Genomic DNA, 26731 nt, shown 5'->3' on the forward strand with positions numbered 1-26731 from the left:
CTTGATCATAGTCTTTGCTCTTTTAATACAACTTGTGGATTGAACAGTAACACCCTCATTTTCCAGGTAACCAGACTGACCCTCAGAAAAGCAATTTTTTTTTAAAGTTTTTCCATTATATCACACAACCTAGGATATTAGACACTTACTCTTTAAGTGAAGATCTAATAAACCACTAACAGCATACATCTTGTACTTAACAAAAGATTTTCAATGTTTAAAAAATTTTTTCTCAAAGTAATGTTAAAACCACTAAGGTAGAGGCACCTGAGTGGCTCAGTTGGCTAAGCATCTGCCTTCGGCTTAGGTCATGATTTTGGGGTCCTGGGATGGAGCCCCATGTAGGGCTCCCTGCTCAGCAGGGAGTATGCTTCTCCCTCTCCCCCTCCACCCCATTCATTCTCTCTCCCTCTCTCAAACAAATAAATAAATAATCTAAAAAAAAAACCATTTAGGTAGTAATATCATTTGGTAAACTATGATCTGCTTGAAAACTAGTCTCTTACTTATATGATTCAAAATATTTTTAAGAACAAGAGGTCACAATAAAAAAGTTGATGGTGATTTGACAATCCATTAATCATCAAAATCTTGGAAAGAGAATTTGTTAAAGTTGTTGGTCATAAGGATAGTAAACTTATTCCTATAAATTTCCAACAATTCTTTTTAAAAACTTCTGGAATTTATTTAATAAGTAAGTAATTTCTACTACAACCCATGTGGGACTCAAACTAACCACATGCTTTCCAACTGAGATAGCCAGGTGCCCCAATTTTCAACAATTTCTAAAAAGAAAAATTATTTTTTTTTTACCTTTTCCAGATCAAGTTCCTTCAAAAGAATACTTGCATTCTTATTTGCTTCTGCAGCCTGCTGGTCTTTAGCCTTCACAATTGTCTCAACACATTGGTGACATTTTTTCAAGAGTTCCTACAGTGGAAAATGGAATTATATAAATATAGGAACACATAAAATCTACAGGCCTTATAAATAAAACTTGAGCTGATAAGCAGAGTGAAGTCCAAGACTTAAAGCCCAAACAAATGAAAATTCACTAAGCCAAAGATAAGCTATCCTTTGAGCCTAGTCATAAATTAATTCTCACCAAAAAAGGGCATTATTTCCTAAAAAGTTTGTGTTCTTAGGCAACTTTCTAATCAGGCTAATAGTCTAGCAATAACTTTTAGCCACACTCACTGTGATTATAGCTCATAACAGGAAGGAAATCTCAAAATAATCTGTTAATATTACAATATCCATTCTCCATGGAGAAACTAAAACCCAGATGGAATAGGTGATCAGTTTCACAGAAGACAAAAGGAAGCTTGCTAACTGCACACTTTGGCATATAATTCCACAAAGAATAAAAATGTGCTTCAACAGTTTATTAAACCTACCTTATCTGTAATTGTTGCTATGTATCTCATGCATTCTATATCAGAAGGGAACTGATTGACTTCCTTCACCAAATATTGAACAACTTTTACATGACCCTGTAAGAACAACAACAACAAAAAATGCACAAAAGAATTCCTTGAAAATTTGCCCATATGCTTAATAACTTAAGAGTAAAAGGTATGGTGATACTTCCAGATAGTTCACTAAACTGAAAATTGAAATTGTGAAAATAACACACTCACTTATCTTTCCTAAATTTAATCTAGCATTTCCTCACTGAAAACAGAAAAACTTTTGTAGAAAACAAGTGTTTCCCAGAGTAAATCTATTAATAAAAACTGGTGGTATGAAATGAACCTTTATATAAAAGGGAAATTGGTACTAAAACAGAAAGATGTTCGAGATTTCAAAGCATTACTTTGGGTCCATCTTACAAAACAAGGTAGACTCTCACATTTATTTGGGGCTCATGACTTGAATCTAGGTAAAATGCTTTCTAAATGCTATGATCAGAGGCGGATGATATAATTAATTCTAAGTACCATGTATTTTAACATGACCAAATTTACATAGTTTTCCTCCTACCAAGTTCTTAAACATCTTCAAGTATTAGTCTGATGGTGACAAGTTCAGAGACGTCAAAAAGTCATTGCCTCCAGGGCAGGGAACTGAGAATAGGCATGACGAAATTTTCTAGGATTACAGAAGCATTTTATATGTGTAAGGGATGTGGGTTGCATAGGTATATGTATTTATCAAAACTCATTAAACTATGCACCTTAGGTTTGTGTATTTCCTATATGTAAATGATCCTTCAATTAAAAGGAAAGGAAGAATTGAAAAAAGAATTAAGTCCAGAAAAAATGTTAAGTTCTTTTTTTAAGATACAAAACTTACACTATTCTCTTTCAGTAACTATTTAGTGACTACCTAGTACGTATTGGGCACCATGCTAAATAAACAATGTGAATAAGTAAGGATATTCGTGCTTGGTCTTCCTGGATCCAACAGTCTACTTGGGGAGATAAGCATTAAATAAGTAAATACATGTTTGAATGTATAATTACAATTTGGGATAAAGAAAATAATAGGGTACTGTAAAAAAGAACAAGAGGACCTTTTTCAGATGGGTATTAGGGAAGGACTCCCTAATTTAACATGGGAGCTAAATGATGAACAGCAGGGAGCCCATGAAGAGCAAGGGGAAAGAAAACCAGTGTGCAAAGTCCCTCTGGAAGTTAAAAATTTAATGCATTCTAGACCAGTAGCAGAAGTGTAGTGAGCAAGGGTGAAGGGTAGCAAAAATTGCTGGCTGTGGGGAGGCTGGCATGAGCCATATCATGTAGGGCTTTGTAAGCCATGTTCAGTAGTTTATAGTTGATTGTAATTATAACGGTAAGCCTTTTAAAAATACAGCAGACAAGCAATATATATATATATAGGAGGTATAATGCATTTTTATGAAAGAGTCCACTCCTTTTTGTTCCTTCTTAGGTAGAGAAGACATCATCCACATAAAAATCTCGGGTTTTATGTTCAACATAACAAAACTAGATGGGACACAACCGATTTAACAACGCAGTTGCTTATAGTGAACTACAGTGTAACTCTGAGATTTGGCCACAAAAGAGGGTGGAAGGATAGCAGTGATTTATGTTTGGAAATTCAGTCTATTCCCCAGGAGCAATTCATTTTTCCCACATGGTTTCAACTTAGAATTAGTTAAAAATGGTTACATTTTACCTTCTTCCCTCCACATCAAATTACCTTGCGAAATGCTGACATAAGAGGTGTGATTTTCCGGTTATCCACTGCATCCACATCAGCACCCGCTTGTACTAGCAACTGCACCACGTCAAAATGACCACCACTGGATGCCAACCAGAGTGGCGTGTTTCCCTTCTTGTTCCGAACATCAATATGGGCTCCCCTATAAAAATCAAAGAATGTAAAAAATAAATAAATAAAAAAATAAATAATCAAAAAACGTTACTATAGTTACTATAGTCTCCTACAAGGTGCTGACTTTCTATTTCCTCTCTGTCTTTTATCTTCTATTAAATAGCATGCAAATAATATGTTCTTCATTTTTTTCAATAATCTGCTCTTTAAAATGTCAATAAAGAAAAATAATCTGAGTAGCTGTAAAGGTGCTGAAAAGTGAAAAGGAGGACAAGAACTTCTATATATAAATCAAAAATTTACCCACCTATTAATCAGGAGCTCACAGAATTTGTAGTGACCTTTGTCAGCTGCTATTGTTAAAGCAGTATCTCTTGAGGAAGGCACAGGGGGTGCATTGACATCTGCTCCTTTATCAAGGAGAACTCTTCCAACCTCTGCATATCCTCCAGAAGCAGCTTCCATCAAGGGGGTAAGACCAGTCTGTTTAAACAAAAAATTTATGCAAGTACATTAGTAAAATTTTGTTAACAGTCTAAAACATTTGATTTACCAATGGATTCTATTTCTGATTTTCTCTCCTAAAAGAGCTAAGCAATATTTAATCTTCAATTTTACAAAACAACAAATGAAAATTGTTAGAGTGAATCAGACATGCTAGAATGAATTAATTTATCATAACATACTGTCTCATATCAAAAAAACCAATTTCACAAGTTCTACACTGTTATAAACTTACACACGAGACAATGACTTGTCTACCCAATGAGCAGCTATGAAAGATAAAAAGAAAATTAAAGTATATTGTTCAATGGAAAAACTTTGTTTAAAAATTAAAAAAAATTTTTTTTGATTAACATACAATGTATTATTTGCTTCAAGGGTACAGGTCTGTGAATCATCAGTCTTACACAATTCACAGTGCTCACCATACCACATACCTTCCCCGATGTCTATAACCCTCCCACTGCCACCCTGTTTAAAATTTTTATCTGAGAATGTAGTTTGCTAAATAACTCAGGATAAATTCCTTCTATCCTGTTCAAACTTGGGAAAAATAGGTTAAAATATCACTCCATAAATTTTATACATATGTGTCTTTTGCTCATTAATCTCTAAAACTTTTGCCAAGAGACATTTCATACTGGTATCATTTCTAAAGAAATATAGATTTTTATAGGACTTCTAACACTGAATATGTGTAATCCATTTCCTGGATAGCAGGAAAGATTCATTTTTCTTTGTGCTATGAAAAAAAAATGTTTTGTCTGTGTGCTATGAAAAATTTGAGGAAAACTATACTTCCTAATTTTGTAGATTACAAAAATGTAAATATTGCATTAAATTTTAAGAAATAGGGGCGCCTGGGTGGCTCAGTGGGTTAAAGCCTCTGCCTTCGGCTTGGGTCATGATCCCAGGGGTCTGGGATTGAGCCCCGCATTGGGCTCTCTGCTCAGTGGAGAGACTGCTTCCCTCTCTCTCTGCCTGCCTCACTGCCTACTTGTGATCTCTGTCTGTCAAATTAATAAATAAGTAAAATCTTTAAAAAAAAGAAAAAAAAACTAGAAAGATCACCCTCTCATTAAAAAAAAAACACCAGGGGATGCCTGGGTGGCTCAGTTGGTTGGACGACTGCCTTTGGCTCAGGTCATGATCCCGGAGTCCCGGGATCGAGTCCCACATAGGGCTCCCAGCTCCACGGGGAGTCTGCTTCTCTCTCTGACCTTCTCCTCGCTCATGTTCTCTCTCACTGTCTCTCTCTCAAATAAATAAATAAAATCTTTATAAAAAAAAAAAAAAACACCAAAAAAAACCTTTCAAATCTGAAATGACTACCAGATTGGCTGCTGTCTGACTATAAAGAATTCCACATAAGCTACATTTCTAGGGTTGTAAGTACCTAATAGTTCTAAACACAGAAATTCAAAACACTGATATACTCCCTTCCTTCTAAATGCCAAACTGTCGTGAATTTGTCAGAATCTGTTACAATCAGACTAAATTTTAGCTATCTAAATTTTATAATCTATGCAGTAGTTTTTCTGATTGGATTTTTTACCAATAATAAGCATATGCTTCTTTGAAGGAGTTCTTTAAAAATCTACATTAAAGGACCCTACGGGACACTTGGCTTAGTCGGTAGAACATGTGATTCTTGATCTCAGGGTTTTGAGTTCAAGCCCCATGTTGGGCATAGAGCTTACATAAAAAACAACAGCAACAACAACAACAAAAAACAAACAGAAACCTCGACTATCTTACTACAAAGATAGCTTATTATATTCAAAGACTGCAAACTGGAGGATTAATAGCTACTCAAGGCTAAGGGTGGAAAACATACAGATTCTACTTTCTTCATTGTTCTTAATAAAAGACATGAATGATGATAGTATGTCATTGGCCACAATTCCCAGATCTTGTCTTGGGATGTCATTTTTAACTTAAGACAGTTTAAAACAGCACATTCAATTTGAGTTGAAATGCCATGCTAATTTTTTTTTAGATTTTATTTTTAAGTAATCTCTACATCCAACGTGGGGCTCAAACTCACAGCTCCAAAATCAAGAGACACACACTCTACTGATTGAATCAGTCAGATGCCCTTTCATAACTATATATATTTAACTCTACTCCTGATGTGGGGCTTAAACTCACAATCCCAAGATTAAGAGCTGGATAACTTACTGACTGATCCAGGAAGGAATCTGAAACACCACACTCTTTATACTAGAAATACACCCTAAGTAGTTGAAAAGTTATAAAATGCTTACCTTTGCCCTATGTTCAACATTGGCTTTTCGATCCAGAAGCAAACTCACGACTTCTGCTCGGCCTTGGAAACAGGCCAAAGTGAGAGCCGTGTTCCGATTGGTCTCGATTTGGGCATTAATGTCTGAACCCATATCAAGCAGCAGTTTCACTGCAGGAACATGTCCATTCATGGCAGCCAACATCAAGGGAGAAATACCTAGTTTACTCCCAGTCCTAAGGGGAGAAATTTGCTTAGAAAATTAAGATAATATGTTGCCTACTGTTTTTTTAAAAAACAGAGAATATAAAAGATGAAAATGCTTCAGAGTAAAAAGGTCTCTAACACCAATGAATAAATTTTATTCGTGTAGACTACTAACTAGGAATAGGAAAATCTCACAATTTACAACATAATCCCTATTTAGAGGTTAAAAATTTCCAATCATACACAACGAAGTGCTTCCTGAAATGAGGTATCTTTAAAAATCGCTATTTTAGCTGAAATAAGCTATGATTACTTATAAGCACCTCATAGGAAAAACTGTTGGTCTTGTACTTTAGAACTATCTCTAAAAAAGTTTCTAATTTTTAGTTACAAGTACAGTTGACTTTAGTATTATCTTAATTAAAATTGATATCCGTACAAATATTTAGAGGAAGACGCTTAACCCCAAGGTAGTAATTGACCAGTCATGAATAAAATGAAGATAGATACCTTGAATTAATCTCTGCTCCAGCATTAAGCAGAATCTTAATGATATTAACATATCCTCCAGATGCAGCTAGACTCAATGGTGTATAATCAGACACATTCCTATGTTCTTTATTTGCACCTCGAGCCAGAAGCAAGTCTACCACCTATGAAGTAAAATACAGAGAAACCAGTTTAAACCAAGGGTTCAACTTATAATGAAGGAAGCACAAAGAAATGGAACCTATACATTACTCATCTGAATATCTGACATTTTAATTATGCCCTAAATATTCAAACATCAGCACTAGAGAAATGGATTCAATTTCATACCAAGGAATTTGGAGCTTTGAAATCCCAATTATATTGAAATAACAAAATATTACTCATTCTACTCATTATCTGTTGAGTGATGAACCTGCCATTTCGTATGTGTTAGGACTGTGGCTTATTCAGCCTCAATAAATGTAAGGATAAACAGAGTTGGTTTTTTTGTTTGTTTTTTGGCTAAAGCACAAGAAACAGATTCCATAAAAGCCGATTTAGTATTCCCAGCAAATTTAGTATATGGAACATGTCACACCACATGTAAGTTTTATTCATGTAGCTAAATTACTAAGCATATGCATATTTAATATATAAGCATAATGTCTACAAAATGAAAATTAACATTAACACACCTCCTGACGTCCACCAGAACATGCTAACGAAAGTGGAGTATCCTTAGTGCGTTCTGATTGTGCTTCTATATCTCCACCTTTATCCAAAAGGATTTCAACAACTCCAACATGCCCTGCTGTTGCTGCCAGGATCAGTGGTGTGAAACCTAAAGCAGAAAATAAAAATCTCAAATTTGTGTTTACTTATTGAGCCATTGCTTTTAATTCTCTATCACTTCAAAAGAAGAAGCTCTTTAGGGCAGACACTTACAACCATTTAACATAAAACTGCTCTAATCACTTATTTATTAGTGACAAAACGCCAAAAACACATGATAAAAAGGAAATGCTAAGTCAAACAAAACTACCAAAGTTTATACTCATAATGAACACTGTCTGATATCTCTGTAAGCTCTACTTTTGGATTAAAGAGAAAGGCAACGACAACTTGCTATACCTCACTGGATATTCCTTATTGAAATATGCGTATCCCTTTTTTCACTGAGGTAGTCTAGGGACTATTTATAGATAATCAAAAACATAACTGTTTTCTTAAAAAAAAAAAAAGAAAAAACTGTTTTCTCATGTAACTACTCTCAGGCTTTACTTCTGACTGACATTTCTTACCTTTTTTGTCTCTGTGCTCAATTTTAGCATCTCGCGCAATGAGTACGGACACAAGTTCTTCGTGACCACCAGCACAAGCTAATGTTAACGCTGTGTCATGATTGCTCTCAGTCTAGAGGGGAGAAAAAGTTAGTTTTTGTTTACAATGGTGTTATCATTTGAAGAGCAAATAATACTTATTTTCACAATGAATGTATAATGATGATTTTCTTTTCCAAACAAAGAAACTCAGAATTTGCAAAAGAAGTTAAATAAAGGGGCACCTGTGTAGCTCAGTCAGTTAAGTGTCCAACTCTTGATTTCTACTCAGGTCATGATCTCAAGCCCTGCATTGGGCTCCAAGCTCAGCATGGAGTCTGCTGGAGATTCTCTCTCTCCTTCTGCCCCTCCCCCCAACTTATACATTCTATCTCTCTCTAAAGTAAATAAATAAAATCCTTTAAATAAATAAATAAAGCAAGCAAGGAAGCAAGCAAGCAATCTACTTACATGTGCATCAATGTCAACTGAAGGATACACAGGGGGAATAGACTGGGAAGCCACATTGCTTGGAGACTGTGAACAGGGTTCAGGTGTAAGACATTCTGTGGTCTGAGAGGAACTGTTTGAACCACTGGGCACTCTGCTACTCACAGCTGAAAAACAATATTCATATTGCTGAATTCTACTTAAAAGAGTAAAGTCACTTATATACATAAAAACACAGAAAAAATTTTATAGCAGGAATATAATGTGGTAGTTATAACACAAGCTTTGGAATCAGATGGGCCTATGTTTGAATCCCAGTTCCACACTTTCTGATCTCAGGCAAGTAATTTAACCTCTTAGAGCCTCAATTTTCCTCATATGTAAGATGGGGATGATAACAGTAGTACCTGCTTTGAAAGACTATTGGAAACACCACTTGAGATAATGCAGGTGAAATACTTATTAGCATGGTGCTTAATGTTCAGTGCATACACAATGTTATCAATAGGGAAAAAAGTTTACAATAAAGAATAAATTTTGTATCTTAGTTTGTAAAAATTAATTAGATAAAAATGTCCTGAGGACAATGCACAAAATAGGGGAGAGGAGAACAAGTTAAAATATTTCTCACATAAATAGCAGACAGTGTATGTTTTTAAAATTGAGTATTTATCTTGAAAATTTGCTAAAATGAATTAACTCTAAAAATAAAACTATTTTTAAAATCCACATTGGAACTTTTATTAGGGATCTCAATCTGGTGTTTGAGACTGCTGTCAGAAAGCTGAGTTAATTGATGTTATATCTTTATGTCTCTACATATTTCTTATGTTTCATAAGAGGCAGAGTTTGCCCCACAGTGGGAGAAATAGGATCTCAAAGGTACCTTACTTACTTGGTAAGTAAGGTACAAAAAGCATTTAAAATACACAGTGTTAAAAAAATAAAAAATAAAATACACAGTGTTTAGTACATGCGAAGGGCTCATTAGATGTAATTACCAGATATTTTATAGGACTTTCAGTACTATTGCTCACTGTATTGAAAAATAAAAACATGACTCACTCAAGAAAAAACTCAGAAAAAAGCCTACAATCATTCATATAAAAAAAGACAAAGCTTCAGTGATGGCAATAACCTCTCATCAAGACTAAAAGTAAATAAAAAACACATAGGTCTCAAAGGAAAATGTAAGCATTTCAAGAGTTAGAGAACGTTTAGTCTCTAGAATTTGGGTATGACTGGATCCCAATCAAGGATACTGTTCACAAGTGTAAACAACTAAGTTTAGTTTAACTTCACAAATTTTAATATGTTCAGATATGTTTCTACATGAACTGTCCCATCCTCTTCCCCACTAATATATATAAAACCATATTGACTATATGAATTTCTGTAGCTTCTTCCATGGTTACAAATAGGAATTATTATTTTATGTATTTGTTCCACCTACAAGAACATGCACAAAATGAAAACAAAGCTTTAAAAATCTTTATCATTCAGCAAATTAAAAACAGTATTTATTCTGTTATACCTCCTCAAAACAGCTGGTATATTTGGAAAACAACTCTAGAAAATAAAACACTAAAGACCGACTTGTAGCTCCTCTGTAATAGTAAGATTTTTAACAGTGGTCTCATAATGATTAAAAATACCTTGCTAAAGAACTACTTTTATCATTATTAATGTTGTTTATCTATGTTATATTTTTGTTATCATGAAAAACAGATACTTAAAAATTTTTAAATTGATTAGAGTACTATGCCAGATGTGAAACTATAAGACTTCTTTACAGAGATGGCTTTAAAAAAAAAATTCTGTGCATTTAACAACTCTATTACCAAAAATGTGTTGTTACATCAACTATTGTACATTTTTGTACATTATCCTAGAAACATATTTCCCTCCTTCCAATAACAACAATCAGAAACATTCCAAAAAGTGACTTTAACAGCATTAATTGCACATAAAAAGTAATAAAGATAAGACTAGAAAGTAGCAAGATTTAAAAGGTACATGTGGAATAAAGGTTTTATTAATATAAAATTACACCAGGACTACTACATTTTCATAAATCTTAAAATGTTTCCTACCTCTGAATGAAATGTCTCTGATAACGAGAGATCACTACCCCAAAAGTCACTATATAATTCAAATTAAATGTATGTACTATCCTAAAATGGGGTGATACTGAACTGCAATATTCTACTTAATTCTCTATGAAATTTAAGATGGTTTTATAGGCAATATGGAAGATAATAATAAACCTTACCATATAAAAATCTCAGATAGTAGGTGTATACAAATTATGCTGTGAGATTTTTGGAAGTTAAATCACCATAATCTGTTTTATATAATAGTAGCTTTATTAAATACAAATAAATAAAAATCTATAAGTAAAATATTAACATGTATTTGAAGAAATTATTTAAAAAGATACTTTATTACAAATTCCCTCAAAAATAAGAGGGTTTCCTAATTATCTTTTTATCCTTAAGCTTACATTGACTGTTAAAGGATTTCTTAAAGCAAGATACTTTTGAATTGGAATTTGTTTTTAGAGAACCTATTAAGATGCCAACAACAGTACAATGTGCTAGCCACAAAATTATATTACCTTACACATATACTACATCTTAACATAAAATTAAAGGAAATTGTTCATCTTTTTTAGTAGTCTAAGAAAATAACAAATATCTTTAAGATAAATTCAGAACTTAAACATGAATCAGATACATGCATATTACATTTAAGATTCTTAGACATGGCTGAACTGAGTTTGAGGTGACACTAGTAACAACTTCCATACAAAAGTATGGAAAAGGACCATACTTTTCCATACTTTTTCAAGTATGGAAAAGGGAAAAGGACCTATTTTCTTGGATTATTATAAATAAGTCACGAGATAATGTATATAAAATATTAAGCACAGAGCTCAGTACATGGTAAATAATCAATAAATGTGAATATATTGATGTTAAGTTGATTTTTAATCAATCTTCTTTATATATTAATAATAAAATTTTTACTAGATGCTTCTGGAACTGCTTAGTGGTCAAAGCTATTTTGTATTTTTTTAGATTTCCAAACCTTAGGTCTAGACATCTGAACTGAGAATCACTTGTTATTATGATACCTTCTAAAAGCCCAGCACTTACATTCACAAGAAAAGGACCTGAAGAACCATGCTCCCAATTGAGAGTTTACATACATTCTGTCTGGGATTTATCAAATGTAACATATATTAGACTATATACTAAAATATTCAGTCAGCTAATCAAGTGATGACCTTAATAAATTATTTATCTAACTATCCCAATTACATGAAAATATTTTGATATAAGAGCAATAAAGAAAAAATACTCCTATAAAGAGTAAAATTTATTACTATTATGTATGAATATTCTATAAAATAAAACTGTAAGATATACAGTATTCTCTCCTTTATTAAATATGAGTGATGAGAACTAAATTTGGGTAAAATTGATCACATACATGTCTGATGTAATCTATAATCATACTGATATATTAATACATCACGTAATTACAGAATTGGGGATTCACCTACTCCATCCTTGTCTAATTTCTTTCACCTTTGATAAAGAAAATTAAGAGAAACTGGGTCTTAATAGAATAACACTTTTTAACTTTAAGTGTGATAGTTCACCATCTTGAACAAAGAAAATCTAATTATTGCTATATATTTTTAAACAGATAACCAAAATGGAAATTTTTATATGAAGATAATTTGTTTAGTTATTGGCTGATTTATATGTAAAAGTTTATTAATAAAAGAATATTATACAAAATGATAGGCCAACTATCACTAGATATTAATGTCTAATAGAAATGATCTTAGTTTATATTAATATAATACATAATTAAATGATGTTTCTAAACAAATTTTTTGAACTTTATAAAGTCCATATCAATATAACAAATAGTTTGATGAAATAAGTTTTGTCTCCCCTAGAAGAATCATCCATAAGTACTACCATAAAGTTAATATCTACAAGTTCTTTTTAGAGAGGTTTCTAAATAATTAAAAAAAAAAAAAAAGACAAGTTCTAAGTTACAACAAAACTAGTTTGAGCAGTAATGTGGCTGCAAACTGAGTATTCAATTAGGAACATTATAAAATCATTTATGTAATCTAAGTCTTAAAAATGTTATTCCTGTATTATTGGTTTCATTATTATTATTCATAACCATACTTGATGCTCAAATACCTGCTTTTACCCAGATTAGAAATTAGGAATATAAATGAACTCTAAGAGTTTATTCATAATTTATAACAACTCTCAACACCAATGACACAAAGTTAATTTGAGTTAAGTGGCTATGGGCTGAAGATATAAAAACCCAAATTAAAGAATAAAGAATCTAACTCCTTAAAACATTTCCCAGCATTTTTATTTTCTGTACGGGAAACTAAGTATTCCTCCTCTGGACAGTGTTATTTATTACATATCAGAGGAGGCTCATAGGCAGAATCACAATTCTATAACCATTGCAAATCATACAAATGCTCAATAAAATTCCTGATTTAAGTAAGCTTATTCCACATTTTTAAAGATTCAGTAAAGATTAGGAAGGCTAAAAGCTCACAAAAGAAGAAAGGAAACTGGGATAGCATAATTGGGATGGGAAGAGGGGAGGAGAATATGACAAGAGGAAACAGACAACAGTAAGGAAAAAAAATGTTGCAATCAAGAGACAGAGGACTGGCCTGCCTTTGAATATCACTCCAGCTACATCTTAGTTCTTGGTCTTCATCCACTGTCAACAGCCATTCTGGCTGCATTTCTGAACTGGGCTCTCATGGAGGTGATACATTCACCAGCCATCTTTAGGAAGGTAAATGATTAATTGCACTGTTTTCCCACTGCTGCAAGGACAATGAAAGGGAAAGTAAACTTGTGCACCTCATTTCATATCTAGTTGTAATTTTCCACACAACAATAAACAGAAACATATACTTTAAGGTTATCAGGCCTTTCTTTTTTTCTTTTCCTATGTGTATGTGTGTTGTGTCTGTCTGTGTGCTTTCATCAAGATAGTTAATATAAAAAATCCTAATCTCCAAATCATAATCCAGTTGATAATAATTTCAATCTTCTAGCCACAAATACAAGAACATGGAATACTCATAGTTTTCTCTAAACATCCCTTTTAATTAAAAATACTTAAGTTGATCTAATAAAATTATAAATTAATTCAGAATTATGATTTTCAGATATGAAAATCACTACCAGGAAAATTTAATGTATAATCTTATGTGAATATCTCTAAAGCCTATAAACAAATTTTACTTTGAGATGTCCTACTCAGGATACAACACAGGGTGATGTTTTGTTTTTTCGTTTGTTTCTTTTTATTTTTAAGTAATCTCTATACCCAGTGTGGGGCTCAAAGTCATGACCTGGACAGCAACAGTTGCATGCTCTACCAACTGAGCACCCCAGGCACCCCAAAGGGTGGTTTGGATACCAAAGTTCTAAAATAAAAGCTCATGGCAACTTTACTTTTTGCCTTTGCAAATAACAAGAAAGAAAAGGGGAAAACACATTTTCATGTGTTAGTGGTATACAGCTTAGTTAAATTCACTTCCAAAACACCTTAAGGAATAAATAATTTTACAAAGATAGTTCTAAAATGGAAAAGTACTAAGTTGGTGTTTTTGGAGGGTTGTGTAAAGAAGTTGAGCACACAGATTAAAGAGAAATTATTACAGATATATTATTTCTTAACCCACCTGCTATCAGGTCATCAAGAGTGTCGGTAAGCGTCTGGGCTGGAGTTGCAACCATTAGTCCATCTGGTTCTTGAACTAAGAGCCCCTGATCATGTCCAGTAATAGCAATCTGAGGCTGTCCTATAATCTGATGATTACCTGATACTTTCTGAAGTTCAAGAGAATTTGTCCCATTAGAACCTAAGTCACTGGAAAAGTTACACTGTGGAGAAGATAAAGGCTGGACTGGGACAAAATCAATTTGTTCTGCCGATGGTGGAGACTGTTGCTCATCATCAACATCATTATCTTTAAATAAGATTGTGTCAACCTGAGGTAACTCTGAAAAGTGATCCTCTGGGAGACTAATATCTCCTTCCCCTTCTGGGAAGACTCCTCTATGAGAGCACTGTTGGTGTAGAGATACTGTGTCTTTCTGACCTTTGGTTTCCAAGTATTCTTTGGTAAATTGCTGCTGTGTTTTCATCTGCAACTGCCTTTCCACTTTCTGTAGTTCTTTCAGTATTTTCTTCTTCTTCTGGACTTGCTCTTCTCTGTTCTTTTTAAGTTCTTCTATCTTATCTTTGTTCAGAGGTTCACCTTGAATTAACTCCAGTGACTTAAGCTGTGCTTTTTCAATAGCACTAATTCTTTGTCCCAGTTCATTCAGCTTGCCTTCAGTCTCCTCTACTATGCACTCCAAAGGCTGGTATGGGTGAAAAGGTGGCAGTACGTCCTGATCTGCTACCTGCAGGGAACTGGACTTCTGCTTGGATGTACCTAAGCACATGAAAAATGTTTGAAAAAGTGCCATGCTAAAAAAAAAAAAAAAAAAAAATCAGCTCCCCCTCCCACACACACGGACCTCCCTCCCCAAACCCTTATAACTAATGCTGTAGAATGAATGTTCAAAGATTCACAACAGTGGAAGGTAGATTAAACTGTACTCATCTATTTCAAAACAGCACACTCAGGATGTTAATTTGAAAAATGTGACTTTTTTTAAATTAAAAAAATCGAAATTTTAGGTTAGGAGAATTTTGGAAGTTAAGATGGGACAAGGAGAAAGGAGATCAAAGAGGAAAGAATCTCACAATTTTGCATATTAGGTTTGACTTTTAAAGAACATTAAATCTAAAATAGTGACAAGATAGTGTTGAGGATATCATTAAAGATATCCCAATTGTTTCTTCACATTATTAGCTGTGCAAGTAAAGGTCACTACAGGAAACTATAACTTGTAAATCAACGTAATGAAAATTGTTTTTTAAATGGCCAAAACCTATGTCTTATTATATTAAAATATAACATGAAATCAGTTTTTTCCAGACCTATCCTTCTAAAATTTTCCATTAAGTAAATCTTTAACATTTCTTTACCTGAAAATGACATTAAACTTAAATCACAGAGGACAATTATTCTGAGTTTAAAAATAAAGTTTTCATGTAAAAGTCTATGAGAAAAACAATGTGTGTTACCTAGGAGAAAATCAGACTTCTCATACAGGATTTCTCATATTGATGGTATATGTTAAAAATGAAGTAAATGTATGTTATTTTAAGATTTTAGATCACAATTAAAGTAAGATACTCCTCATGACAAATTAATTATCATTATTAACAATCTTACCATCTGGACATAAAATGGAGGGAACTATTAAGTAACTACTTTGAGGCAAACTTAAGGCTTACTCTTCTGTTTAGGAAGAACTGGGGCTATTCAACAATGAAAAGGAACAACTGATATGTTCTACAAGGTGGGCAAACCTTGAAAACATTACACTAAGTGAAAGAGGCCAGACACAAAAGATGACATACCGTGCAATACCATTTATATCAAATCTATAGAGAAAGGCAAATCTATAGAGACAGAAAGGAAAGTAGTTTGCCTGGGGTTATGGTATTGAGAATGAACACTGATTATGAACTAGCATGAGAGATATTTTCAGAGTAACAGAGATGTTTAAAACTAGATGGTAATGATGGTTTCATAATTCGGTAAAGTTACTAAAACTCACTGCACTGTACACTTAAAATGAAGGAACTTTACGGAATGTGAAATTAAACAACAGTAAATTTGCTTTTAAAGAAGATCTGGGTAAGAAATAGTTGTTTACTCTTCTGAATTGCAATCAACATATATGAGTAACATAGGTAACTTAAGATTTTTAAAAATAAGATCATCCAATGCATTCAACATGATTCTTGAGTCCAAAGAAAAATGTCATCACCCATTTGATGTTAATACTCTGAGTTACAAAAGGGTAATAAAACCAATAGAGGGAAAAAAAATCAGGGATTCAACTGTTTTTGTTTTGTTTTGTTTTTGCTAGATTAGGAAATCTCAAAAATGCAGGTACCTCAAACATCTTCAACATGTTATTAATGAAAAAGTACAATGGTTCTCCCCCAGATACTGATTTTAAAGGTTCAGGATACCACAGTTTCAAAACTACTGCAATCATTCTAAGAGACTTAATTATTCCTTAAAAGCAACCTTCAGCAAAATTTATTACCCACAGTCAATTTCAAATTTATATCTGAGCAAAGGGACGGGTCAAGACCTTATCCTTCCAGAGCAAAAGCCATTATATTTGTGAGATAAATGTTTTCAAAGATTTTATTTATTTATTTATTTGAGAGAGGGAGGGAGAGAAACCCTAGCAAGAGAGAACACCCTAGCAAGAGAAGGGGTGGCCGGGTGGAGCCGACTTTCCAGTGAGCAGGAAGCTCCACACAGGGATTGCACACGGAGCTCAATCCCAGGACTCTAGGATCATGATCTGAGCCAAAGGCAGACACTCAACAGACTGGGCCACCCAGGTACCCTTGTGAGATAAAATAATAACTTCTTTAAGATCTTACAGGAATCCATGGTTTGATTTATTTGTTCCAAGTACCTATTAACAATCAATAGGTAAGAAAAGGGTAAAGATTTACTGCCACAAATAGCAATGTAGATATCTGCTAGTCCAGCAAAGAAATTTTCAATCATGCAATAAATTCAATAACAATTCAAGTTCTGCAAAGACTGAATGAATGTTGCTTTAAATGTTCATTAATTTTCAAACATACTAGTGTACTTACTATTTAATTTGTATTTAAGATTAAGGAAAACTAGGTAAGAGGTCAACACCAATCAGACTGGTAATTATGACCACCCTGGACAATCTCAGATCTAAAATCTTATAAACAGTACGACCCAAAGTAAGATTGGAATTTTGAGGACAGTAATGGATAGGAATAAGCCCTATCTTGTTAACAAATAAAATATAATAAGCTTAGAGCACTTATTTAACTTAAAATAAAAACTTTAAGGCCAGTGAAAATAATGGACAAAAACCAGTTCTTCCCAAAATAGCTAATGGCTGAGTATCTATAATCATGGTATTAGTGGGATTGCCCAGATACACATTAAAGCATTAATAAAAGATATAAGTCTGAAAGAAAACAAGTTGGTAAAAACAAATAATGTCACCTAATTACTCCTAGAAGCTTAAGCAACACCTCAGTGTTTGGGAAAAGTACTAAATGTGACAAGCATCCTAGTAGCAACAAAATTTTTAGCAGGTAGAATAAGAATCCAGAACATAAGAGTTCTAACTTTTAAAACATCTCCTGTCAGAAACAAGTCACTATCAGAAACAAGTAATTTGAATCTATTCACTAGTAGCATTGAGTGACATCATAAAGTACTGTTTAGGAATATAGGTAAAGCCAGTATCTTACTCTTAAGTCTGGTGTTTTCCTACTTTCCCTTTTTCCCTTTTCCTCCATTAATAAAACAAACAAAAAAAAGTTTATAACAGGAAACCATGATATACAGATAGTTTATAATACAGCCTTTATTTTATGCACAGTGAGGGAATGAGGTGGACATATACTTGGCAAAAATTAAGTCTGCTATTAAAATGAGTTTAATTCCATCAATCATTTTTGTATCTAAATTAGTACCTGTGCAATAAAAAAAGTAATGGCCAAAGGGAAAAATACCTGACATACAAATAGATCTAGATTTTTCCTTACTTGTTTTTGTCTAAGGGAATTTAAACATGGTTCTACAATTCCCTTGCTTTCTTTTTTTTTTTTTTTAAATATTTTTATTTATTTATTTGACAGAGAGAGATCACAAGTAGGCAGAGAGGCAGGCAGAGAGAGAGGAAGGGAAGCAGGCTCCCTGCTGAGCAGAGAGCCTGATGTGGGACTCGATCCCAGGACCCTGAGATCATGACCTGAGCCAAAGGCAGCGGCTTAACCCACTGAGCCACCCAGGCGCCCTTCCCTTGCTTTCTTACATTACCACACAGAAGCAGATTCCCCACTCAGCAGGGAGCCCAACGCAGTGCTTGATTCTAGAACTCTGGGATCATGACCTGAGCCAAAAGCAGATGTTTAACCAACTGAGCCACCCAGGCACCCCTAGAAAGATTATTTTTTTGAAGATTTTATTTATTTATTTGTCAGAAAGAAAGCACAAGCAGTGGGTACAGCAGGCAGAGCAGGCAGAGGAAGAAGCAGGCTCCCTGCTGAGCAGGGAGCCCGATGTGGAATTCGAACCCAGGACCCTGGGATCATGACCTGAGCAGAAAGTCAGACGTTTAACCGACTGAGCCACCCAGGTGCCCCCCCAAGAATGAATTTTAAACAACACTCCCAATTGGGTCTTAAGTGGAAAAAAAAGGTTGATGAAGTACAGTTGAAAATAACATAGTATGTAAGTGTAGTAGCATATACATTGTTTAATGGAATTTGTATTTGGATAGATAAATGTATATTGTTTTGTGAGTTTCAATACAAAATACTTCTTACTATCGTCACAGTCAAAAATGAAAGCCACTGGAGCTGAGAAATGACTCATTTTTCCTTTATACCTAAATTTCTGTCTCAAAATTTCCCAAAGTAACAGGGCATCCTATATATGTTAACACAGTAAGGTTAACCAAGAATGTCCAAAGAGTGAACATCTGTGTAACATGCTAAAAGATTAATTGAACATCCTGCTTTTTAATATAAATGTCATATATTAAAAGATATTAAATTTGTACAGTGATAAATTCACATAAGCATGATTACATAATGGAAATCTACTAGAGAATATCAGTAGTAAAATTTTCCAGAGGAACACTCAATTTCATTCACTGTACATATAATTTCTATACAATTTTACTGATCTGATATGAAAATGAGAACTTTTCATGTTGCCTACTCCAATAAACAATTCTGGGATATAAAGCAGCATATTAATTTAATTCTTAGTTTATATTCAAATTTGGTTTTGATCTTTTCTCAACCATTCTAGAATACTACTTCTTCATTAATTTTTTAAACATCCTCTTTAATTACAATGTCTCTCTTCTTAAAAAAAATTCTTAATAATTTTCTTTGTCTTCAGACAATCTAAACTTAGCCTGGTGCTCATGAATTTATTTAACAAATATCTGAACATCTAGTATAAGCAAGGCATAGTGGACTATACAAAGACAACATAAACCCTGCCCTTGAGGGGCTTACAGTCTAACAGGGGAGATAAAGATGTACAAAACCAAATACAAAGATAAAGCCACGGGTTTGCAGGTTTGGGAATGGGACAGAGGGTGTATAATATGGGTAATATGGGAACCCTTATGTATTGCTAGTGGGAATGCAAACTGCATAGCCATTCTAGAGAGCAATTTGAGACACTTTGTCAGATAAACATTATGCAGTCCTGTAACAGGTTCCTTTTTTTTTTTTTTAAAGATTTATTTATATTTTATGTGAGAGACAGGGAGAGAGCACGCACACATATGTGTGGCGGGGGAGCGGCAGAGGGAGAGGTTGAGAGCAATCTCAAGCAGACTCCCCACTGCGCTCAGAGCATGAGGTCACAGTGCTCGATCTCACCACCCTGAGATCAAGACCTGAGCCGAAATCAAGAGGAAGAGTCACCCAGGCACTTCCTATGAAAGTAATTCTGTTCCTGATTTTACCCCAAAGAGATGCTCACACACTTCCTTAAGAGGACTGTACCAGCATTTTCATCACAGCATTGTTTGTGGTGGTGGGGGACAAGAAGCAATTTGGATACCCATCACTGGAAAAAGACAAGTAAAAAGTGGAAGATATACAAGATGAAGCACTATGCTGCTAGCAGAAATAGTCTAGAGGCAGACACATGGATAGATGTGTAAAACAGTGTTTAGTGAAAAAAGCAAAAAAGAAAACATGATCTATAGTACAATACTACTCATGTAAAACAAAAATATGCATAAAGTAGTAAACATTTTATAAGAACTTACAAAAACAAAAGAATTCGCATCAAACACAACAGAATGATTATCTCAGGGAAGTAGGATTAACTCAACCTTCTCTACATGAAGTCCAAGGGGAGGGGAAGGGGCAGATGTTACCAGAGTCAGAAGAAAGATCCAATAAAGAGCTGTAGAGTACTCCAGAGAAAAGAAATTACTCCTCAAGAGGACTTGAGGTACACACAAAAGATGTGTTTTGTTTACCTTGACATCATTTTAATGTTCTGTAGGGGTTTAGTTCTAAGTGGTACAACCTGCAGAGGATAATCATGAGTCCTATCTTTTAGAATCTCTGGAGAACCAGTTATAACAAATAAGATGTGGCTTTGATCAACAAATTTGATTTGGAAACTGATATGGAAAGGCATAAAGTTGGTATTACCTATGCATCCTTTCCCAATTGAACATTCAAAACTATAGTTAATAAAACTAAATAATACTAGAAAACTGAGCATATCACTATCAGTTGGTTTCATATTTTGTTTATAGGGGTGATCTTGAGGCGTCTGTCAGATGGCACCTTGAATGTCAAATCCTTTGAAAACTAACAAAGGGTAAGGGAGATTAGCTTCCTAAATCAGGAGAATATGGGTCAAGATAGATGGAACAAGTGTTGTACATGGATCATGAAAGAAAAGAATATCTGGGTAGTATATATGTAAAATATCTAGTTAAGTTTTAAGGGCATGAAAGTATTTTAGAAGGATGCAGATACAAATAATAAAAAGACTTCAGGCAGAAATAAAATGTTCTAAGAACTTAAAAGATGACTGCTAAGAAAGGAAGAGAGTGTTAGAGAGGAGGGAGAGGAAGAACTCTTCCTTCATTCCTAATCACATTTTAATACAGATACAATCTATGGACTTAGAAGAAACAAAAACAACAGGGTCAAACAGAGATTTCATCACTCAAAGGAACTTCTTTAGAGACACAAATGAGACGTTTTAAGGAGAAAAAGCTACTTTAAGCAGGAGAACATAATAATATATCTTTGATGATTTAAATATCTATCTGGGTAATTCATTGTATAAATCTGTATCATCAACTAATTTTTCCTAATTCATAGTGATAAAACATTCTATGATGCACATGATTTATACTACTAACACTTTTTTAAAAGATTTTATTTATTTATTTGACAGACAGAGATCACAGATAGGCAGAGAGGCAGGCGGCGGCGGGGGGGGGCGGAGCAGGCTCCCCACAGAGAGCCCAATGTGGGACTCGATCCCAGGACACTGAGACCATGATCTGAGCTGAAGGCAGAGGCTTAACCCACTGAGCCACCCAGGTGCCCCTAAAATAGCATCTTAATACAGTGCATCACTGCAGTTTGATTCTACACAAAGAAATATTAGGTTGGCAATGCCACATTGCATCTGGCAAAAGCAAGCACCCAAGTGTCTAAATACAAGTGTTAATTTTTTCCTTCTAATTTAGTAAAATGAAAGATTACTTAAAAGGTTAGTCATTTCTATGCTATTCAGTAAGTAAAAAAACACCAAAGTGAAGAAACTTAAGTAGGTACCCAGTATCAGATGGTATTTCAATATTCAAAGAGTATGATTGATTATTCACTTAAGCATCAACTTAAAAGAAACCCTACCCAAACGTTTCTACTGACTTACATATTAAATCTAAATTTAAAATGGTTTACTTCTTCTCTGCACACACTCCATGTCCTCCCTAGATTATTTCTTGATTATTTTGTGGCTCTGTTATTAATATATTTTTTGAATCATTTCTTATTTAGTATTGAATTTCTCCAGCCAAAGTTACTATAGTCCTCTACAACATATAGCCAAACATAAAACAAACACAGAGACATTTAGGTCTAAATATTTTACTAAGACTAAAGTCAGTTAGGATGCTTAGATTCCTTAATAAGCACATGCTTAATCTGCTTTTTATTTGTTAAAATTAAAAACAGCAGTCTTCATTTCCTGAAGAGTTTGAATAGCTAGGTGTGCAATGGAAAACTCCATCATAAAGCTTAAGTCAGAGAGATCACCAATATTTTATCTCTGGAAGTAATGGTTTAGAAATGAAGTGACCCTTGGTCAAGGCCCTTGATACTCTAAATTACTCAAATTGACATAATTTAAAAGAAGCTTCTACTTGCTGCTATCACAGTCAAATCTATCCAACTTTTCTTAAGTCAAAGAGAAACTAATATATACTTATACACCTCATTGTGATTTCAAAAATCTAGAGCTTGGTTATCATATACTGAATATGAATATGAATCATATGCTCATATGAATCATATGCTCATAAATGTATTTTCATATAGTTTTAGTATCTTACACATCACCTATTTTATTTCAGAGAACTCAGACAGGACAACTATACATGATTATCAAGTGAAGGTACTTTGTATCTACAAGTGAAAAAGCAGGAAAATATCAGAGTTCATAAACTTGAGACTTTTAAAGAATATATGCTTCTTCTTGTTTACTTGGATGTTATTTATGTACTTTTTGACAGTTCCTTGTCTAGGTTCACATGATAGATGTTAGCCCACCATATTCAGTATTGCATGAAAGAAACTAAATGTAATTCTTAAACTTCTAACTGCCTCAGTTGCATCAATGCTATGAAGAATTAACTAGACAGCAAACACACATTTTCACTCCTCATATTATACTACTGTTTAACAAAAGAACTGCCATATGGAAAATAAATGTCTGATAAATTTTTGCTACTGTAATATAATCAGTAAGTTGATATGCTTTGTAAGTATTTTTATCTGTGCCAGATGAAAACTACACCTAGCAGTATGTTAATGATTAAATTAGAAGTCATTTTTCTTAGTATTTATCTTCTTTCTTTTATAAACAGTCTGTAAGACTATTAGCATTTGTCAGAATTACCTACCACAATTAATCCTGGGTAGATGTTAACTGTATGCCATTAAAGTACTTTTACGAGTTCATTAATTAGGTGATAAAATACCCATTTGAAGGAAAATAATTCAATAACCAACCTTTTTGTACTCCTAGAAGGGTAGCGGGGTTCTCCTGTGATGTTCTGTCAGGTTCCTGGGGAGGTACAACCATGGCGAGTGTATGCATTGGTACACGTGGAACCTAAAAAGTTAACTCAGAAAAAATATCATCTCAGACCAAAGAATAAAACAAGGGCCCATAAATGAAATGGAAATTTAGATTTTCTTCATATACTACCAAATTTACTTTTTTGTTTCTAAAAAAACAAAACAAAACAAAAAAAGCCTTCACCAAGGAATAATTTCTGAGAATATTGAATTGGACAAAATCAGGCTATCTATATGCAATGAATGATTTAAGCTAAACAGATTAGTATTACTCTCTTATTAGAGAGGAAGCCTTAGTGAGCGTTGGTGGTTTTGATTATAGCTAGAAGTAGAAGTCATATATTGACTGACCCATTTACCCTGTTCAAATTTGTTATGGGTCAAAAAAGAAAATCCAACATATTCCCTAACTGGGTAACTTAGCAGTTCTCAGGATAACTTTGTAGAAAAGAACTTAAGATTTCACTGAACTTTGTATACTTAGTATACTCTCTATATTCTCTTCCTATTTTTAGGTAGGTTTAAAAATTACTTTAATCAACTTTTGGTGCATTTATCCTGGCTAACTACACTTTCCTGGTTAATAAAAATAACTATCTCTAGAATAACTAATACTGTCTTGGGAGGTACTAAGGAAGAAGCTATCCCCTGGTTTAAGGTTATGTTTAATGTATTCATTAAAAATAACCCTTGGGCGCCTGGGTGGCTCAGTGGGTTAAGCCGCTGCCTTCGGCTCGGGTCGTGATCTCAGGGTCCTGGGATCGAGGCCCGAATCGGGCTCTCTGCTCAGCAGGGAGCCTGCTTCCTCCTCTCTCTCTGCCTGCTTGTGATCTCTCTCTGTCAAACAAATAAATAAAATCTTTTAAAAATAAATAAATAAATAAATAAATAAATAACCCTAAAGACCTAGCTATAGTAGTTTGACAATGTGGAAAATTTATATTTATATTTGGTATTAAGTGTTTTTTAAAAAGAGCTTTTTGTTCACCAAATAAGGCAAGAGGTAATTTTCATGTACTTTTGAAGGAAATAGATCTTAAAGGATTTAGTATCTTGTTTATCTCAATATATAATAGAAGAGAGGAACAAATCCATTTTCCTTAAAACTAATTTTAAACAAAAACTCCCAATCAGTTCGGAGGCTTTATATTTATAAATCAGCTGTTTTACTTTACCTGAGATTGATCTTGAGAAGGTGAGGTGAGCTGAGACACATCTGTAGTAGGAACTGACAGAACATTGTTTGGGTAATCCAACAGATAAGAAACAACATTAGTATGGCCACCTTTTGCAGCTTCGATGAGCATTGTCGAGCCATCCTGAGAAGGATCGACAAAACCATTAATCAATTATTTGTAAATTTCTTCTTATAACTGCTATCGACATGCAATTTCTTAGCAGCCTGTCTAGAATCAAAACTCATTTATAAACAGTGATAAATATGAAGCACTGAGACCAGCAAACATATCTTCAATATCTTTTAGTAACAATGCATATATTAATTATTTACTTATTTTTAGGTAGAATACCTTGAGTCGATGAGTAGGGTCGGCTCCATGAGCCAAGAGTAGCTCAACAACTGCCAGATGACCTCCCGCACATGCTAGCGACACTACGGTATGATCATTATTGGCTGTAGCCCTATTCACATTGGCGCCTTCAAAGAAACATAAACAGCAATCTTAGAAAAAGGAATGAAGCAAGGTCACAAAAAATATCACTTTAGAGATTTTTTTTGAAGTACGACATAGATTTTAAAAAGTACACAAATCATAAATGAAAAATTTTCACAAAATGAACACACCTGTGTATCCAACACCCAGATCAAGAAATAGAATGTTATCCACATACCAGTAGTCCCACACCTTGTGCCCTCTTTCCGTCACTACCCACCCTTCCAATGGTACTACTATCCTGACTTCCAAACTGGTCTTAGTTTTTGAACTTTATATGAATAAAGTCATACAGTGTACTCTTTTGTGTCTGACTTCTTTCACTCAATATAATATTTGTGAGATGCATCCAAAATGTTGCATGTAGCTGTAGTTCGTTCATTCAATATCACTTTTAAAATAGAAAATCTAGAAGACTAAGATTAATCAATATATACAGATTAAAGTAAGCATCAAATAATATCATTGTATATAACTCTCAAAATGTTGTAAAGACATTTTTTTTATCTACTTCTAGAATGTGGCCAGGTCTCAAAGAAGAGAAAACAGATTTTTTAAAACAATATTTAAGAGAGCTTTAATTCTTCACATTGTGTATTTTAAGAGTCAGAGGGACCTGGATATGGAGAGAAGACAAGAATATCCAAAAATATTATCTGAAAGCCTAGTTAGTGAGTTGTTCAATAGCTTTGTTCGATGTGACCTGCAAAAGTCTAAATGCAAAATCCTTTCTTGATCTTCTTTTTGATAAACTGTTTTTGACCCCTAAAAAATTACAGTGCACCAAAGTCTTAACTCCATAGTTAAGACTATAGCACTATTCCTTCTTCATTAATTCCACACTTAGTTTCTGAAAAGAAAAATAAACCCATGGGAAAAACCACTATAATTAATTTAATTTTCAGAAATATCCAGCCGAACCTAAATCTAACTCAGATAAAAGTACCTTTTGGAAGGGCAAGCAAGACACACCAATAAACTTTCTTATATTAGCAACATGTGATTATTTTTAAAGTTGTTAATAATAAATTTAGATGGTAGGATTGTTTAGCAGTTACTACAGCCTAGAAAGGCTATCATCAATGTGTTCTTTTTCTGACAAGTCTGATTACGTGCTTAGTAGGGTTGGTGTTGGATATGACTAGATAACCCCCTTAGCAAGGAGCCTGAGAGAATTCCAAAGGTTACCCATCTATTTATTATTACTTCAGTATGCTTGAGGTAAATACCTTTTACAGACTATGTTGTAACTCTATGTAAAGATATGCCTTATTTGGTAGCAAAAATGTGCTATTAAGAAAATAAACCTAGTTGTACCCAATTAAAGAAGAAAAGAAGTATATTTAAAAGGATAAAATCTTATACTTGTTTCATAGTGGCACAAAATATCTGAGTTCTGTTGGAACATAGGTATAAAATTTTTATTTTGTTACTATATTTCTTATTTTTAGGGTCTCAGTCAGTTAAACACCTGTCTTCAGCTC

General features: G+C 33.8%; 1 protein-coding gene across 15 annotated transcripts in view; it reads right to left on the reverse strand.

The window, feature by feature from the left end:
- LOC101685149 (ankyrin repeat and KH domain-containing protein 1) overlaps positions 1-26731 on the reverse strand; it is a 131545-nt gene that overhangs the window by 25982 nt on the left and 78832 nt on the right. For 11 of the 15 annotated variants that reach the window (XM_013052415.2, XM_045075407.1, XM_004744799.3 and 8 more), the window contains 13 exons: positions 25104-25231; positions 24750-24893; positions 23506-23608; positions 14252-15010; positions 8518-8663; positions 8029-8140; positions 7423-7568; positions 6767-6909; positions 6072-6285; positions 3608-3783; positions 3166-3328; positions 1398-1493; positions 814-930 (listed from right to left, as the gene is read on the reverse strand). In XM_013052415.2, coding sequence (XP_012907869.2) covers positions 814-930; positions 1398-1493; positions 3166-3328; positions 3608-3783; positions 6072-6285; positions 6767-6909; positions 7423-7568; positions 8029-8140; positions 8518-8663; positions 14252-15010; positions 23506-23608; positions 24750-24893; positions 25104-25231 — 2447 coding nt within the window. The remainder of the gene's footprint in view (positions 1-813; positions 931-1397; positions 1494-3165; positions 3329-3607; positions 3784-6071; positions 6286-6766; positions 6910-7422; positions 7569-8028; positions 8141-8517; positions 8664-14251; positions 15011-23505; positions 23609-24749; positions 24894-25103; positions 25232-26731) is intronic. The other 4 variants (XM_004744805.3, XM_013052416.2, XM_045075406.1 and 1 more) reach the window with 3 other exon arrangements.

The sequence above is a fragment of the Mustela putorius genome, unplaced genomic scaffold (genome assembly GCF_011764305.1).
Source record: "Mustela putorius furo isolate JIRA1106 unplaced genomic scaffold, ASM1176430v1.1 tig00000145_pilon_pilon_pilon, whole genome shotgun sequence".
Lineage (NCBI taxonomy): Eukaryota > Metazoa > Chordata > Mammalia > Carnivora > Mustelidae > Mustela > Mustela putorius.